The 17665-nt window shown below is 48.1% G+C and overlaps 1 protein-coding gene across 1 annotated transcript; it reads right to left on the bottom strand.

Moving 5' to 3' along the window:
* Nucleotides 1-224: 224 nt before the first annotated feature.
* AREG (amphiregulin) lies at nt 225-7878 on the bottom strand. Its single transcript, XM_074903950.1, has 6 exons — nt 7796-7878; nt 7498-7665; nt 4735-4918; nt 4130-4288; nt 2278-2380; nt 225-1370 (listed from the first exon to the last, which is right to left on the bottom strand). Exons 1-5 carry the CDS (start codon nt 7836-7838, stop codon nt 2293-2295), a joined length of 642 nt encoding a protein of 213 aa, XP_074760051.1. The 5' UTR covers nt 7839-7878; the 3' UTR covers nt 225-1370; nt 2278-2292.
* Nucleotides 7879-17665: the final 9787 nt, after the last annotated feature.

Here is a 17665-nt window from a genome sequence, read left to right as displayed (position 1 = left end):
CCTTCACAGCCACACTTTGTGCTCTTCAGTGTTGAAATTCCTGCTTTGAGGAGAAACCAAGCTCTAATTTCAAGTGTTTACATGTACTCCCAAGAGCAAGAAAAAAATCTTACCACGATTAGATTATGTAAAAAGTTTAATTATAAAATAAATAAGTTTGTTATGGAAACATTAAATATTAAATACAGTAATAAATATTTACACATTTACAGATAGGACTTGACAATTAATGGTGTTTCTCTGCTACCAGAAGAATTCTGCTCTGTTTATACAGAACACATTCAGTCTTTCAAGAAGAAACTGAACTCAAATAATACTCTGTGCTCAAGACTGCATGGACAGTTCAAGAAACCAAGGACACTTGGGTCAGAAAAGTTTGAGGTAAGTCGAGTTCTTCGCACCAGAAAGTAGAGCACAAGAGACCACTACTTGCAGAGTGTCAGTGCATGAAATTCTTCAAAAGAACAGATTCTCGGTCAAGTTCAACTCACTAGATCTGATGTGAAGCATTTTATATTTTAAGTGCTGCTTAAAGCAGCATTGAGTACCTGGGTAACAGAAGTAGCTCTGTATTTATAACAGATGGGTGCAGGCTTATCAGCTTGTTTGATCATGGATCTTTTCCTTCAGATACAGAGCTTCAGATCTTGCATTTATTGTCTCAGCATCCTGAGAAGCCTAATTTTGACTCAGGCTAGCACACACACCAACGGATAGCTCCACTCACACAAGTCCTACTGAGTTCAGAGGGATTACTTCCCACAGACAGTAACAGAACCCAGGTGTGGCTGACAAAGATATGTCACCAACACCCTGCAAGTCAGAACTAGAGATGAAGTTCTTTGAAGCTGATATCAACAGGGAGCACAGTGACAGCAGAATTAGGTTTTTCCATCCACTGAGGTCTAGGGATAGAAGCCATCCAGAACTCTTCTTTTTGCTTTGGCAGAGAGAAGGAAATTTTCTCCCCTCCACCTATTCCTGAAAGCTGCAACAAGCTCTCTCCCTTAGAGTCAGAGCAGCCAAAGGAGACTTGCTAACAGAAGAAAGTCCATCCACACAACAGCAGAGACTGGAGCTCCAGGACTGATAGAGAGGGCTCAGTAGCAATAGTCTCTAGCAGGTCTTGATAGCAGGTCCTCTACCCCACAGTGGCAGCTCCTGCCACATCGCTGTGCCAAGATATAGCGGTAACTGTCCTCCCCAGCAAGCAATTCAGCAGCAAGTGGCATGTTGACATCTCCTTGCAGCAGCCTCTGTCTTGATGAATCGGGGCTTAGTGGCAACAGCTCCAGCCCACAGTGTCCAGGTGGATGTGTCAGGCAGCCAGAGGTACCCTGCAGCTTAGCAGTGGCCACATCAGAATTGTTCTGTAAGGGGCAGACCAGGCATGTTAATCACCACCCATGACATAAGCACATTGTGCTAGAACCACGTCAAACCTACATACAAGGCAGGTAGGTCAAGGATGTGCACACACCTGAGGACATTCTGCTAGATACTCTTCAGCTTCAAACAAGCTTTGAGCAAAACACTCCATTTGTCACTGGACAAAGCTGGACAAAGCCTGTAGCTTCCATGTGGCAAAGCAAAACTTCTGGTTTCTGCCAGAACTTCTCAGGACTATCCTTTATAGTTTCCTCCTTCAGCTTGTAGTATAACTCCTATTTTTGAGTCTGTCATCAGGTATGCTTTAGCTCAGAAAGGACCAACTTGCTTGCTCATTAAAATACACTAGATTTCTCCCAGGAATGGTCCATCTAGGCCATGGAGCTTTAGCACTCACTTGCTGTGACAGTATGACACTTGACTGAGAGGCTATCTATGGTGCTTCGAATTGGCAGCTTTTTCTTGGCCTACAGCCTTTAAGCACCAGAAACTTCCTGATGCCTTGCAGATAAGACATGAAAATGCTCAGGAGATGATTCACTTGGCTGTTGCACCATCTTCCATGATGGAACTTCACCATGGTTTCTTGAACCAAACCTGCCTCTGCCCAGGTATTAGATTTTTCCTTCATAAGTCCACTTATCTCAGTACATCTTCCTATCCTCACTTTTTCTTTAAGACAGCAGCCAGAAAGTTAACAGAGCTGTTGAAGAACTTGCACAACTTGGGTGGTTTAGGGAAGTCAGAAAACCAAGCCAGTCATTCACATGTAACCTATGTGTTTTGAGGCCCTTCAAGTGTTACAAGCATGCAAAACATGCATGTAATTCTCATATGGGTAATTTCAGCCTGGAAGGACTGAAAGGCTTTTCAAATCAGCTCTCATACCTGCTTTCTCCTCATTTACACACCAACATGGCCATTTCTATTTTCTTGTCGAAGTTTTTTCCTTTCTTCTTTCTCTTCATACTGAGGACACTTTTTCCTGACCCTGTGAAATTACAGCATGTTAGAGGTCATTTTGAACCCTGGCATACATCCTGTTGTTACTAGCCCCCACAGCCTCTGCAGCATTTAGGCTTATGTCCTTTGAATCCTCAAGCAGCTCCTCAGAACCAGGAAGTTTCAAGCAAGACAGTTTTTAGATATTCAACATCAAGCAGTATCTGATAAAATCAAGGAGTCCAAGTTAGGCACTGCCAGTTTTCCCTCACAGAGCCAGGGCTGCTTGGTTTAAAGCCAATTAGGTAGCAAGATGAAGAAGGCTTCTTGCTGGAACTGAACAAAGCAGCAGGAGACTTTGAGGGACAGATTTCCTGATGGCTTTAGCAAACAGCTGCAGAGACCAGATTGCCTTCCTCCTCCCCACAGCAGAGCCCTGTGGACTTCACGTATACCAAGACCCTGTCCCCTTGATGTGTCCCTTAAACACATCATAAGCAAGTTGCTAACCAATTTTATCCCAGTTTCTCCAGTCTTTTCTAGTGACTGTTCCAAACATAGCATCAAGCTTCTCTGGTTGAAGGTATAGATTAATGAACCATATGCTTCAAGCTTGTGAGGGTTCAGACCACAAAACAAATGCAATCCTATTCCACGGCTCACTCCAGAAACTAATGATGATCATTTGTTCTTACAGCACTACAGTGCTGACTATCTCTCCTAGTAGCAAGGAATGAGGCAGTGTTCATCCCAGCATTCCTCAAGTTCAGATCTAAGTATGAAGCAACAGTGAAATGACAAATGCACACCTTGTTTCCTGAATTGCAGGAAAGGGTACAGCACGTACCCAATTTAGTTGATTTGCTTCATCAAGATCTAAAATTAGTCTGAGCTTTTGCATTTCACCTACAACATACCAAGTGCTACTGTGGTGGAGCTGCAGTGTCAGAACCGGAGGACTGCTCCAACACTAATGCTGGAGACAGGCTTCCCACACTGACTATCTAACCTCAGCACACATTCCTAGTGAACACACCAGTAAGAAGCAAAGGCACAGGTAGGCACATGCTGCTCACATACTGCTGGTATATTTATAACAGGTATAAAGAAGAGTCTGATATATGGCCTGAAACAGGTACCCAGAAAAGCTCTTTTAATTTATTCACAGCAGGATCCCAGATTCTGATTACCCACCACAATGAACTGGCAGCAGTTGGTTGGTTGGCATGGCTGTTCCCTCCATCTGAACAGCATGTACAGTATTTGGGACTGACAGTATCTGCTTCCCCATTTGCTTCCCCCTCAGTGTAAGTATTTAAGTTCAGTAACCTCCATTAACAGACAGTTGGAGCACCATTTCCTTCCCTCCAGCTGTGTACCCAACTGTTGGATAATAACCATGCACAAGGCTGCTACATTACTGCTTGCAGGCTTCTCCAGAAGGATTAGGGGAGGCGCTGCCATGTCAGCATTAATGCTCCTCCTCCCCTTCCTGCTGATGTTCTGCAGCACTGTAACTATCCTGGTTGCAGCAAGAGCAGAAAGGCTCTTGTTTGAAAGTAAGGGTCACGGTTGCCCACAGCCAATAGCGAGAGAGGATAAGTGAACACTGAGTCACCTGTGAACTTCTCAGACCTTGCTTCTACCCTCAAGACATATCCAAGCTGGGATAAGAACTCAGCCCTTTTGAATGCCTTCCACACAGGTAATTCAGCTCAGCCATGCACACTTCAAGGCTACTGGACACAATCCCTGCTCACACCTAGGCTAGACAGACACCAAAGTGTATAATACTTACTGCACTATCACAATGATAACTACAGTAATGAAGCTGATGCTTGAGAGCAGGACAGCTACCACTACCAACACAGTCTTCGAGTAGTCTGCCACATCATTCTTCCTTTGAGTCTTCATGAACTGTTCACCACAGCGCTCACCAAAAAAATCCTGATGACACCTGCAAGTAAACATTAACATAAGTTCTTATCAGCTCCAGTGCTGTCTGGAGCCAAGGACACCCACACACATTCAAACCTGACTTAGACATCTTCAGAGTTTCCCATGAATCTCAAGATGTTCACTTTAGAGCATGTTCATGAAATGCAGTCACTGGTCTAACACAAGGTTTGTCAGCATTTCAACAAGTCGAGATTAGTTTGGGCGTGATGTTCCAGAATGACACGCCTTTTCATTCTTTTGGTTTGAGTTTATGACCAACTGATGAGTTCAGTGGCTTGTTATGTATCTCAGATTCCATCATCACTTAATTTACATGGCAGAAAGATTCTCAGTCAAAATACGGCAGGTGATGGCTCTGTGCCAAGTTGACACTAATTTTTCCTGAGCCCTCATATGCCACCAGCTCATGCCCATCACACCTAACTCAAGGTACAAGTAACTTACTTGCAGGTCACCATCTGGAGATGTTCTAGGTATATGCATTCACCATGGATGCAAAAGTTTTTGTATTCCATTTCACAGGGAGTCCCTTTCTTTTTGTTTTTCCCTTTGTTTTTCTTCCTTCTTGATTTGTTGGCATTCTTCTCACCCCCCCTCTTTGCTGGCTTGGGTTTAACCACAGGTTCAACTGAAAAAAGGACAAGATGACTCAGTCTAGCAATGCTAAAAAGCTAGATTCTGTGAAAACTGAATTACAGAATTTGGTGAGGGCTAACAGGATGGTCATTGCAGGAGAACCTGTGACCAGAAAGCAAGTAAGCATGCAGCTGCGCATTTCACATCCAGTACAAAAGCAGCAAGCCTCAAAGCTCCTTAAGCGCAACTCTGCCACCATTAAGTCCTGTGCAGTGCAGATCAAAAGCAGTATGAGCAGATGAGCTGCGAGTGCCATCAGAGATGTAGAGCAGCAAAGCTGAAGGACCACAGCATTTCACAACCTAAGATATTCGAGTGAAACTGCACAGGTTCAAGCAAAGACCTGTAAAGAACACGGAGTTCACACTGAGCCAAGGTATCCACTAGTTTTATATCAGCTCAGATACAAGGCTAACAGCCTTTATTGCTCTAAACTCTCCATTTGCATCAGTGATGAAAGGCATTATAACTCACTGGATAGTCCTGGGCACTTAACAGAGGCAAGACAGCTTGCTATCCCAGTTAGCATACTTGTTTCTCCCAAATAACCTGCAGTGCTGTCTTCAGCATAAGATAGCTCATTTCCAGTTCTCCTACTTCAAGAGATATGCCGGGTGCACTGGAAGAGCGAAGGCAGGATAGTCCACAAGACTCAGGTTATTTGTTCTGCCGCTTACTGTTGCCCCTCATTACCTCAATTAAGACAAACCTGTAGAAGAGTGTGGTTTAAACCACTGGTGACTTAGTAGACTTTGGACTTATGCAAGGGCAATCATCTTCCTTTCGTTGAAGAGAACAAGCTAAAGCCAGTTACTCTGCAGCTCCTCCATACAGCAGTCAAAGCTCAATAGCATTGTTTTAGATCAAGTTGGTAAAAGACTGGTTCTCTGAAAAAGCCATCCCTTCACTGCTAGCCATAAAGCAACTCTTCTCAGTGCAACACTGTGCTATTCAGGAGTTAACCAGGTGAGTATGAGGAAGTCTTAAGGACAAGTCTTATTTACAACACTCAAATTTTGCTATTGTGCTCTGCAGACCTAATGAAAATCATTTTTAGAGTATTAGTATTTTACCCAGAGCACTACACACACAGGCAATCACCACAATAGGATGCAGCTGGGTCCGACTAATGCATAACCCTGTATTTCTAGTGACAAAAAGAAAGCCAGCACAAAGAAACAAGGTGTAGTTCACCGTTGTCTAGACAGCTGATCATTTTAACTTCTAGAGCAACAAGCCTGGCTTGAAGTTACTTAAAAGCAAAAATGCCTTCAGCAACCAGAAGTCTGATTCAAATAGTATAAGCTATATTAATACGTAAATGAGGAACCCTGTTCCTGCAGCAAGGTTTCCTGTCCCTAGAAGTGTGAGCTTAAGCAGCTGAAGCCCCTGTTCTGTCCAGTTCAACTTGATATTTAGGTTAACACTTTCATAATTGAGGCTGTTTCCATTCTTCCTTCTTCAAGGCTCAGCTTGTCAGTCTGATCTCTGTGTCCCTGTCTGCAAGCTGCACAGCCAGGAAAGCGATCCGCAGTTGAATCATAACAGCTTGAAGGCTCCACAGATAAATCTCACACCAAGCAGAAGAGCTCGTCTACAAACCAACCACCTTTGGTAACAATTCTGGTTTCTGTGCAGTTATACAACACTTAAACCACCAAGCCAGTAGTTTTACAGGCTGAACTGCTCAATAACTCTGACATTCCTGTTTCCCCTGAAGGTGTTCAGCTCATGAAAAACTTCAGCAAGGGTCCACAAATTCCCTAGACTGAGCATCTGGTGCATGGCCCCCTTCACTTAAAAGGTCCTTTAGTCTCATTCAAGTCTCAAGGTGTTTCCATACAAAAAATAGCAGCCAGATCCATCCTAGAGGGCAACAATACCACTAGATGTTAGTAGATTCAAATCACCTGTATGTACCTGGCTTGTCTCACAATCACACTTAGGCCAGAACCGACAAAATCCTCACATCCCCACAGTCAGGATAGTCATATTTGATCTCCTCACAGCTTAACACGCACATAAATTCACACAATAGCTATTGACAGTTTGTCAATATTGCCCGAAAAATACTTAACAAGCTTTCCTGCAGCCACTTAAGGGGTTGAAGTGTTTGCTTTCTCAGGAAATTTTAATCAGCTCCAATCCAAAGAAGCCATCATGAGAAAACAGCCTAAAAATCCTTGAAGCAAGAAAGACAAGCTGATGTAAAACCCATCTTTAGGGCCAAACAGCACCTATAAACCTCACCGAAGCTTCCATGCTAAGTAGATGGTAGCTACCCCATCGCAGCCCGCCTGTCAGGTTTATCAGGAGAGCAGTACACAGGTAATCAGCTAGCCTGCAGCTCCCGCACACCCTAGTCACACTCACGCTAAGTTTTCATCCCCGACAGCCTATTTTTAACGCAACAGCTTCAAGCAGAAGCACGCTTTTGAACCATACTCCACCACCAAAGCGCAGCAGCCTTACAAGAGGTAAATCGGAAGGTAATGGGTGCTCAGAAGCGGAGAGCCCCCGGGCCCGGCACTGCCGAGCCCACCTCACCCCGAGCCGCGTCCCCCGACTCACCCCGGATCAAGTCATCCACGATGTACTGGTGGACGGGCAGCGCCTCCTCGTACTCCTCATCCTCCTCGTAGTCGGGACCCGACACGGCCTCGGGCTCCCGCTGGCCGGGGCCCCCGTGCCGCTCCGGCTCCGTGGCGTTAGGCGAGGTCCCGGCGGCAGGCCGGCACGCTGCGAGGGGAAATGGCGCCGTGGGCAGGGGGCAAACCGCCGCCGCCGCGCGACACCCCCCTCCCGCCGCGTCCCTCCCCACCGACGACCCGCACCGTCCCCTCAGCCGCGCCGCCGGCCCCGCACCCACCTGCCAGCACGGCCAGCGCGGCGATGAACGCCACAGCGCGCATTGGCGGTCCCGGGGCGGGCGGCAGCAGAACGACGGTGGTCGCGGCGTGAGGGGCCGGCGCGCAGCGCTCCATGAGGAGCCGCCCGCCGCCGCCGCCCGCTTTATAGGCGGGCGCCGCTCGCGCGCCCGGACGCGGAGCGGCGTCAGCGGGGCGGGGCGGGGCGGGGCGGGGCGCGGCGGGCAGGTGAGGGCGGGGGGCGGCGCAGGCGCGGGAGCGCGGCGGGGGGACCCGGGGAGAGTCCGGTGCGACGGGGAGGGGACACCCCCCACCCCCTCCCCTTCCTCGGGGATCGCGTCGGTCAGACACACCTCCCGGGTCGCTCTGCACCCCCCTCGCTCCTCAGGGAGGCAGCAGGCGAGCTGCGGCAGAAGGATTTTTCCGCAATAAATGTGGTGATCGCCCTCCGCCGCAGTCCGCGGGGTGTTCGCTTGAGCGGCGCATGAGTAACGGCTGAGTAACTCGTGGGGAGGAGGGTGGGCACGCATCCAGGCCGAGGCAAATGTGCCCCTCGGGGGCACTTGGGCTCCTAATTGCCACGGTAGCCCTTAGCGGAGGGTGCCTGACCGCGGCTGCCACTCCTGAGGTGTTGCGTAAAGAAAGCGTGAAGTAGACCTACTTTTAGGGGAGAAGAATGAGGGCAGCGGGTTGTAACGTGCTGGTGTAGGGTGGGAACCCAGAAAAGCCCCGCGAGGGGGCGAGGATGAAGGGACAGGTACCACTCTGCTCCGGTCTCCGCGACAGCTCTTCACGGCCGGGCGGGAGGGCAGTGCTGCTGAGCGTTGGGAAAGGAGGATCTGGGCGACCTTCTCTTCCAACTGAGAGGGGCTGCTGGAAGGCTACTCACAGCTGAGGAAGCTGACAGAGCTTTTGCTCGTGATGGCTGGGATCCAAGTAGCTCAGTCATTAAACCTTCTTCGCTCTTCCACAAACACTGGTGGAGGATATACGGCTCCCGGTGCCGTCTTTGCCAGGTCACGACAATCCCAAGAAACGATGCCAGAGAGCTCTAAAAAGTTGCCAAATCGGTCGCTCAGACATTAAGCTGTGACAGACAGCCCTGGCAAACCTCCTCTTTGTGCATGATGCAATTAAAACTGACTGTCATTAGCGGATGACTTTACTGTTAGGTTTTTTTATCATCGCATTTCCCCTCGTTTCCCCTGCCTTTTCTCATAGTGTCTACAGCAGAGAAAAGACAAATCCTGCTCTGCCGCTGCAGCCCTGGGACAGAGAGCGCTCGGTCCAGCTGCAGCACCGTGAGGCGGTCACTGAGCAGCTCCTGCGCTACAGCTCAGTCATCGTGTGGGGGCAGCTGGGGGCTCCTCAGGGGCCCTCCTTTCTCCCTTGGACTGGACTTCCCCTCCCACAAGACCCCGTTCGTCTCAGGGCCTGGCGTTAGCAGAGACCAAGTGCATGTGAGTAGAATTTCTCCAAAGGCAGAGACTCTGGAGTTTGGGATCTCTCCCATCAAAACGTGGGGTTGGTTGTGAGAGAATGGACGTTTGTCGACTGGGAGTTTTCCTTCCCCCCCACCTGCCATGCTCAAGGCCAGCTTCCTCAGCGAGGCACCGCAGCTTCCCTCCTCATTTTTCTTTTCTGCAGCTGTTAAAATGAAGTATTTTTCCCAGGTTTTTTATCAGAGCTTCACTAGAAACATTTTCAATTAGTTTTTTTAAGTTCAGTCCGAGGAATATACTGAGCATGGAAAATTTCAGCCCAGTGCACTACGCTTGGCAAACTGCTAAGCAGCTGAAAGGAGCAGCTTAGGAGGGGAAAGGTTGAATGACCCGAGTGCAATTGCCCGTGTTACCTGCGCTGTTTAGAGACCAAACACGGCATATCAAGGGCCTGACTCACTACGTTCCCTCTCTCCTCCAATCTCCAGCCGATGACTCTGTCTCACTGACGGGCAGCAGTGAGGAATTTGGCTTGGCATGATTAAAATTTGTCAGGCATTTTGTCGACTTCCTCCTGCCGCTCCTGCTTCTTTGAAGAAGAAGAGGCAGCCTGACATCAACCAGAACCGCTCCTCAGCGTGCAGAAAATGCAGCAAGGTGATGATGGCCACCAGTTGTGCACGAAGAGGTCCAGGTGGGACATCAAGGCATCCCAAACAATGGTGTCCTGGCAAAGCCCTGTTTGGCTTCTTCTCTGAGAGGACACCCTCCAGAGGCCACCTGTTTCAGGACATTCAGGGTGGGATCCCACCACAAGCCCTAGCTCTGCTGTGTGCTGCCTGGGAGGAGGCACTAAGCTTGGCCAGAGCTAGAAGGACACTTGGATTCTGCCGCCAGGCTGAGCTCCTGGAGGATGTCCCTGGGAGCTGTGAAAGGAGAAGCCTCGAGGGGGCTGCAAGGCTCACCCCCATGGGCTGCCCCACTGCAGCTGGGCCAGTGGGGCAGGCTGCTGGGCCAGCAAGGGCAGGGCTCGCTTTTGGGAAGGTGCTGGCTCCCCGTGGATGCAGAGTGCCACCTACTGAGACACCGCTCCAGGCAGCACCCGGGGTTTTCCCACAGGACACCTAGGCTGGGGCTGCTGCTCCAGGTGTCCTTGGCCACTCTGGCTGGTCCATCATGTCACTCCCAGAGCTTCCCCAAAGGCTGGTGGCCCCAACAGGGTGCACCTTTGAGATTATCAGGGAACCTGTGCAGGGAGCTGCACACATGGGCACAGCCAGAGTCTTTCCTTGGCGTCTGCCCTGAGCCAGACCTTGTTTTCCATGGGCCGGCTAGCTGCCCCACTCTTGGTGGTGGAAATGAACACCTCGGGAGAAACATGGGTCCTTCCCATGCCTCGACTGTCTTTTTGCTAGCACTGAAAACCTTCAGTGCAGCCCAGGCTCAGAGAGCACCCAACAGCACCTGGCACAGGTGGCCTTGGTGCCAAATTTCCCCTCTCTGGTCTCTGTTTGCATCTGTGGAATATGGCCACATCAGTGAGAAGGTTTCTCTCTGTCAGTCTGCCTCTTCTCTGAGGCTCATCTCCAGAAAACATCACAGGGCTGAAGACTGTGGCTGTGTTTCACACATCACCTTGCTACCTGCAGCCCCAAGGCCACAAGGCCACCCTGGCAAGGATCTGATGTCCCAAGGCAGCGGTTCAGTATCTCCCGCTCTGTGGTGAATCCCAGCAAATTTTGCTGACTTGACATTAATGTGCGCTCTCCTTTTGCCTGACAGCTCCTGGGACCCGCTGTCCTCCTCGCTGACCATGGCCTGTCCCCTTGAGATGACTAAAAAGGAAGGATGTGCCCAGGACATGAAATTGCACATTGGCAACTCTGGTTTGCACTGGGAGCCTCCGGATCAGCAGAGTATTTGAATTCTGCTTCCTTCTGCTCAGACCCCGGGGACCAGGGTAAAAAGCCAGCCTGCTCTCACTCCAGATGGGGTGGCCAGCACACAGCCCCGTCCCTTCCCCAGCTGTGCTGTGGCAATCAGGGACATAGGCAGGGACTCGCGGAGGCGAAGTGACATTGATGCTGACAGCTGCCTGGCCTTGGAGGAGTGCACTTGGGCATTGTGTCTCCCAGAAGAGTCTGAGTGCCAACTGCGATCTTGTTATTCATTCTCTTTACTTTTGATAAAACCCCCGAGAAATGCGTGAAGGGAAAGGAAGTATGTGAAATACCTGCCAATTAATCTTCTTCACTGACATCAAATGTTTATTTTGCAAGGGCGGGCACAGCTGACCTGGGTGTTTGAACATGAGTTATCTTTTCTCATCCATCCAGTTGAGAACAGGTGGAAAAGGATAATGACTCAAACCGGAGTGGTGTCTGTCTGGGCAGCTCACCAGACTTTCACTTCACTTGTGATCTGCAGACGCCAGTATCTTCTGCTATCAGCAGCTCCCTCATAGGCAGGGAGGGAGCTTTGAAGTCAGGCATGTGTGACTCCGGTTCCTGCTGATGTAAATCAAGATTGCTGTAATAAAAAGGATGTAGATGCGTAGCTGGGGTGTTGGGGAGGAGGGAAGGAGAAAGGCCTGAATACTGCCTTCATGGAAATTGTACAGATATTGCTAGCCTCTGAGATATGCAGGCATTCAGATGGCTGTGCATCCCTGCTGTGAAAGCCCTCAGCACATAATTTTTTTCTAAGATGGTGACATTCTTCCTGTGCTCTGCTCCTTTCTCCAAGGCTTAGGCTGAAGCAGGGATTGCATGAGTGAAAGCTGTCCAGAAAGGGAATAATTTGTGCACTTGTACTGCATCAGCTGTTCATCCTGTGGAAGTCAGACCAGTGGCATGTGTTTTCAGTCACTCCGCATTTGACTGCAACATCTTTCAGAGCATGTCTAAAGAAAAAAACAAAAAGGACAGAATCTGCTGGCCCCCATGATGACAAGATCTGGATTTTTCTCTCATTTATATCAATACAAATGAAAAACAGTCTAAGAAGTACCTTCTCAGACAGCATAAACTCCAGCAACTCCAACCATCCCTGCTTAATCTAATGAAACATACAGTGGTGCTACCAAATTGCAGGGGTGGAATTTTACACTTGCTTTCCACAGACTTTCATGAATGACAGGCAACGGGGAAAAAGGCCTGATAGTTTGCAGAATATCCTGGGCCATGTGGTGGCTCCTGTTGTTGCCTGCTCACTGGCTTTAGACACAGGTGAGCAGGACCTGCTGGGCTCAGTTTTGCTTTGGTGGTGGGGAATGTGTTGCAAGCCTTTCTGGGACAGCAGTTCTGCCACGTGCTAGGAGGTTTTTTTGGGAAGCTGCCTGCTGTTAGCACACTGCCCTGGGCTTTGACTGCTCTATTTTCTACACACCATGCACTGAGCAGCTCTCAATTGACCAAAGACATCCTCCAGTGCTCACCCACTCGTTTTTGTGCAAGGGCTCAATTTGCAAATGCTCAGGGGCAGATCCTGACCCTAGCAGTAATTGTAAGGGCCTAAAGCTGGGAGCTGAGTGAAGCAATACTGGATTTACACTAGCACGGGGAGCTGTCCCTGCTAAAAATCTCCTTCTATAATGCCATGTCCCGCCATGCTGGAGACATAGAAAATTGCTGCCTTTTCTTCCATTTCTTGGGCAATTTGCAGAAACTTCCCCCAGCGCTCTGGCAGGGTGGGCTTGGGGCCCTATCCATGTCCCCAGCCCGAGGCAGGCTCCCCACGGTACCCCAGAGCAAAACCATCCTCCTGAAAATGCTTGCCTGGCCCCATGGGACACAAAGGGGTAGGTGCTTTAGATAGGAATCCCTAAGGAAACCGAGGCTGGAGCTCAGCTTTTGCAGTCTGTGCCATTACACTGATTTACCCAGTAACATTACTGGGGCCCTTTACCTTCAGTACGATAGTGTTTTTCCTGCACTGCACATTATTTTATATATTCATCATACCATATCATTGCTAGATGTACATAATCATCAGATCATCTCTCTTCTCTATAAAATTTCCAGGACACAGGCTCAGCATGGTCCCTACAGAGGAGAACACCCAGCTCATTGCTTTCCAAAGGTGTATGTAGCTACTGGATCATTCTGCAATTGTTCCTTCTAAAAAGAAGAGAAAAAAATGTTTAAACGTGAAACTGCACTCAAGGTAGCAAAAGCTGTATGGCTGCTCTTCAGTGAGTTTTGGTGGTCTCCCAGCTCAATCACAGAATGTACTGGACTTTGAGAATGTGTGTAATTATGTGCACAGTGTGGCTGTTGGGAAAAGGATGTCTGTACCTGAGAAAATGTAGGCTTTTTTTTCCCTCTAGTGTCTTAGAGTTTTAGCTGAAAAAAGGCCAGAGCAGAAATCTTCATATTAAAAAAAGCTTTCCCAAACCAAAATGTCACTGCATGGTGGTTTTAAAAGCTAAAACATGGTTACCTCTAATACCTGGAATGTTAGCTGTGAATCTTCTTTCTTCTTCACTCCATGCAACTTCTGGGCAACCACTTTTTGCTTACTGTAATAAAGTCACTTTCTGTAGGCACAGGTGGGTTTTAGTTATCAAGTGCTGACTGCGGCCTTCTTTTTAAGGAGCACTGCGTACTACAGTCAGGACAACAGCTAGTTTTAACAGTGGAGGAACAATCTCTTGTAGTCACAAGGCAAGGCAAACTTCCTTGAGATGGTCTCATACAGATGCATTGGCAACAATTTGGGGTTACCTTTAAGGATCCCCTAAGAGGATCTTGGCCATGAAAGTTTGGCTGACCTAAAGCATGTTGGTGCCAATACAAGTTGCAGTGGATAGTTCGACTAACTGAGTTGGTTACATATCCCTTTCCTCACGTTAGAGACTTGGGTATGAAGTCACCTTGGAGATGTGTATCACAGCTCATTTGAGCACATAGCATGTGAGTAAATTATACAGTGCTGCACATTTTTGAGGGATTGCAGCCTCACATAAGGACTGGGAACATGTGACAGAAATAGCATGATGTTTTCCTTCTGTGTTGCACGTTATTTCCAATTGCATCCAGAGTAACAGAGAAATAAAGGATATGTGAGGATTGTTTGGGAATTTTCTCCTGGAAATACAGCTAAAGTCTTAGCTTTTTACTTTATAATCTTCCTTGCACAATGTTTTTTTTAACCTGATTCCCAAGTTGAGCAGTTGGTGAAGCAGGTAAATGCACATGTATGAACAGAGTGTGGAAGACCACCTGTGTGAAAGGATTTCACCTCAGCAGGAAAATGCTGTGAGTTGCCTGGATCAGTCCTCTGCAGGAACCCAGGGAAACCCGCTTGGCCAAGAAGGGTCCTCTCCCATCCAAACTGAACGTTTTTTGTCTCAGCATCTTTACAAAGAGGCATACAGCCCACGGCACAAGAGAGGGGCTGCTGTTCTGCCACTGCATGCCTGTTTCTCCTCTCTGCTACATTTGTTGGTTTGTTGGTGCTCAAGTCCTATCATCTGACATGAGAATCAAACACAAATTTTAGAAATGAACACATGCCCCTGCTATCATGTCCACTGCAGTCATTGGGGGCCACACACTCTGACCACCTTCTGCCTAACGGCAAGTGGATCCAGAGCACCCAACTCTCTCTGATCTTAGATTAGATTAACAGGAGCAGGATGAGGCAAAGGTCAAATTCAGGCCCGGTAGGAGCAAACTGAGGAGAAATAGTGCACAAAGAATCACAGAATCATTCAGGTTGGAAAAGACCCTTGGGATCATCCAGTCCAACCATCAGCCCTACTCTACAAAGTTCTCCCCTACACCATATCCCCCAACATCTCATCTAAACAACCCTTAAACACATCCAGGGATGGTGACTCCACCACCTCCCTGGGCAGCCTATTCCACTGTCTGACCACTCTTTCTGTGAAAAATCTTTTCCTAATGTCCAGTCTGAACCTCCCCTGTTTCAGTTTAAAGCCATTCCCCCTTGTTCTGTCACTAATTACCTGTGAGAAGAGACCAGCACCAACCTCTCTACAATGTCCTTGAAGTTTTTGTTTCTTCTCTGAGCCAATACAACTTTTACCTTGGGCTGATCACTGGCTCTCCATGAAAAGCCCTTTGCCTGGCTGTTGGAGGGACCCTTTACTGTCAGCCCAAGCTGTGCACAGGTGTGTGCTGCTGAGGTCCCCGCAGCTGGAACACAGCAAAGAGGCTTCAGCATAAGTGAGACTCACAGTATTTCCCCTGATGTGAATGGTTTTTCCTTCTGATTCACCCTTCCATCAGGAGAAGAGGAGAACATCTGTTACTGCCTTACCCCCCACTGAGTTTTTGCCTAGTGTCTTCCCATCAGTGCATCAGGTGGTAAATTTTCTTTACCTATTTGAAGTCATTTCATATGTGAAGAAACAATGAATCACAAAGAGAAGCCTACAGCAATTAGGAACTCCTTTCCTCTCACCTTTGCCAAAGCTAGATTTTTTCCCTAGAACAAAGCCCAGGCAAGCCTTCCTACGCACAACAATGATTACGTAGATCACTCTGGATTTTGTTTTTTTCACAGGCCATGAGCAAGCAAAGAAGCTCAGAGGAACACTCCATTTCACGGGCATGTTTGTTATGCTTCCTTGGAAATCCCATTGTTTGCTGGTAGTGCCTGCTTTTGGCTACAAGTGCTGTGCCCTTGTGACGCCGGCTGCTTTTAATTGTGACAGGGTGCTAGCAAATAAGCATGAAATTTGGCAAACTAAAAAGGTGCTTCTGGAATAAGTCAATCCTGGCAGTTTGGGTATACATTTCAGCATGCTTAAGTGGGATCACTGAGCAAGTGTTTTGCAAGGCTGCTCCCAGTCACACACATCCATCCGTCAGTGAAACCTGTGCAGGCAGTGGACCTTGTGTCCCCGCTTCTTTGCATGTTGCGTGTGTCCCTGGCAAGCTGGAGCGTGAGGCCAGTGCTTTCCCAGGAGAGGACTGCTGAGACATACCGTATGAGTAAGGTCTCGTTTGCATAAAGATTGCACACTCACACTGTGAAGGAGGTTTCCTAGGCACAGTCTCATTTCCTTCTCTAAGTAGGTTTGGCTTCATGTAGGAAAAACCCTATTCTTGAAGTCCTTGGACAGAAACCAGTTTACATTGTCATGCCACAACGCCATGCTGGCATGTTTGGGTCCACCCAAGCCTGACTGCATGAAGGCACAATCTGCCCCTCTGAAGCAAAACTGAGTCTCCTCTTTGAGTTGGATTCAGGTATCCCGCTTGCATGAGCTTGGCTGACAAGAGGTCTCATTCTGCTCCTAAAAGGCTTTTCAGTGTCACCGATGCACATGCATCTGCATGGCTCCTTCTCTCCTTGTGGGCTTCACCCTGGAGGTTTCAGTGGGAGCAGCATGCTGCTTTGAATGGGGAGGGAGGAACCTGGAGGTTGCAAATGCAGGGCTGAGCACTTTGGTCTCCACCACCCAAGGCTTTCCTCAAACGGTAGACCTCAGCTCTGATCCCTTGCCATGGTGAGAGGTAACTCAGCTACAGCAGGTGAAGTAGACTGGTTTTGGACTAGTGCCAGAGAGCAGATGCTACAAGGAGATCCTGGTAATGAGAGGGATTTTTATCAAAATCAGCTGGCTGGCAGGGAAAGGGATTGTTGTCTCTATTTCCTCTCACCTAGGTGATGCTGTTCTGAGTTACAGAAGGGCAGGATGGATTTATCTGCCCCAGGGACCCCTTTAATGTACAAACTTTTGGTAACAGAATTTGTGCTCCTCTGCTCCTGCCCAGTGTGTTCTGAAATCTTTATTCAAGATTTACCTGCGTCACTGATAATGAACAATGTCATTCATTCTTAACTCTGGAAAGTTATTCCCAAGCTTGCTCAAGTTGCCTGTAACTAATGTATTTCTGTGAAAAAAGAGAAAGAAAATTCAATGCAATTGGACTAAAATTATTTTAGGATTTAAGGACATATTTTCTTAACATGCACGAAAGAGGTCACTAAGCGTTTCAGCCAGAAATTGATTTTCCCCCCATGTTAGCAAAGTGTGGTGAATAAAATAAAAAACATTTAAAAGAAGGAGCTGAGCTGAAAAAAATGCACAAGACATTGTACGAAAATTCAGAAACGAAGTGTCAATTCAAGAGTCACGTTTCATGTATCCTGACCCCCGTGGATGCCAAATTCAGGCAGGTGTTTCATGGTATACATTAAGCAACACAGTAAGTAAACACATTAAATATTTTGGAAGAAACTGAAAGGCTGAAAGGAGGAGAGCCGAGGCTGCTCAGAGCACTACTAACCAACAACAAGCAGCCTCACACCCAACTTTAGAAGTACCTCTGCAAAGGTGATTTTCACACAGGCTCTATCCCATCGCCACTGCTAAATGCAGAGTCAATATTTTCCCAGCGTGCACCCACGGAGGCAGAGTTGTCATGCCTGTGCCCTTAGCCCTGCTGGGGTGGC

The sequence above is a fragment of the Athene noctua genome, chromosome 4 (assembly GCF_965140245.1).
Source record: "Athene noctua chromosome 4, bAthNoc1.hap1.1, whole genome shotgun sequence".
NCBI lineage: Eukaryota > Metazoa > Chordata > Aves > Strigiformes > Strigidae > Athene > Athene noctua.
Note: the sequence above shows the minus strand (reverse complement) of the source record. Positions and strands in the feature narration are given on the sequence as shown.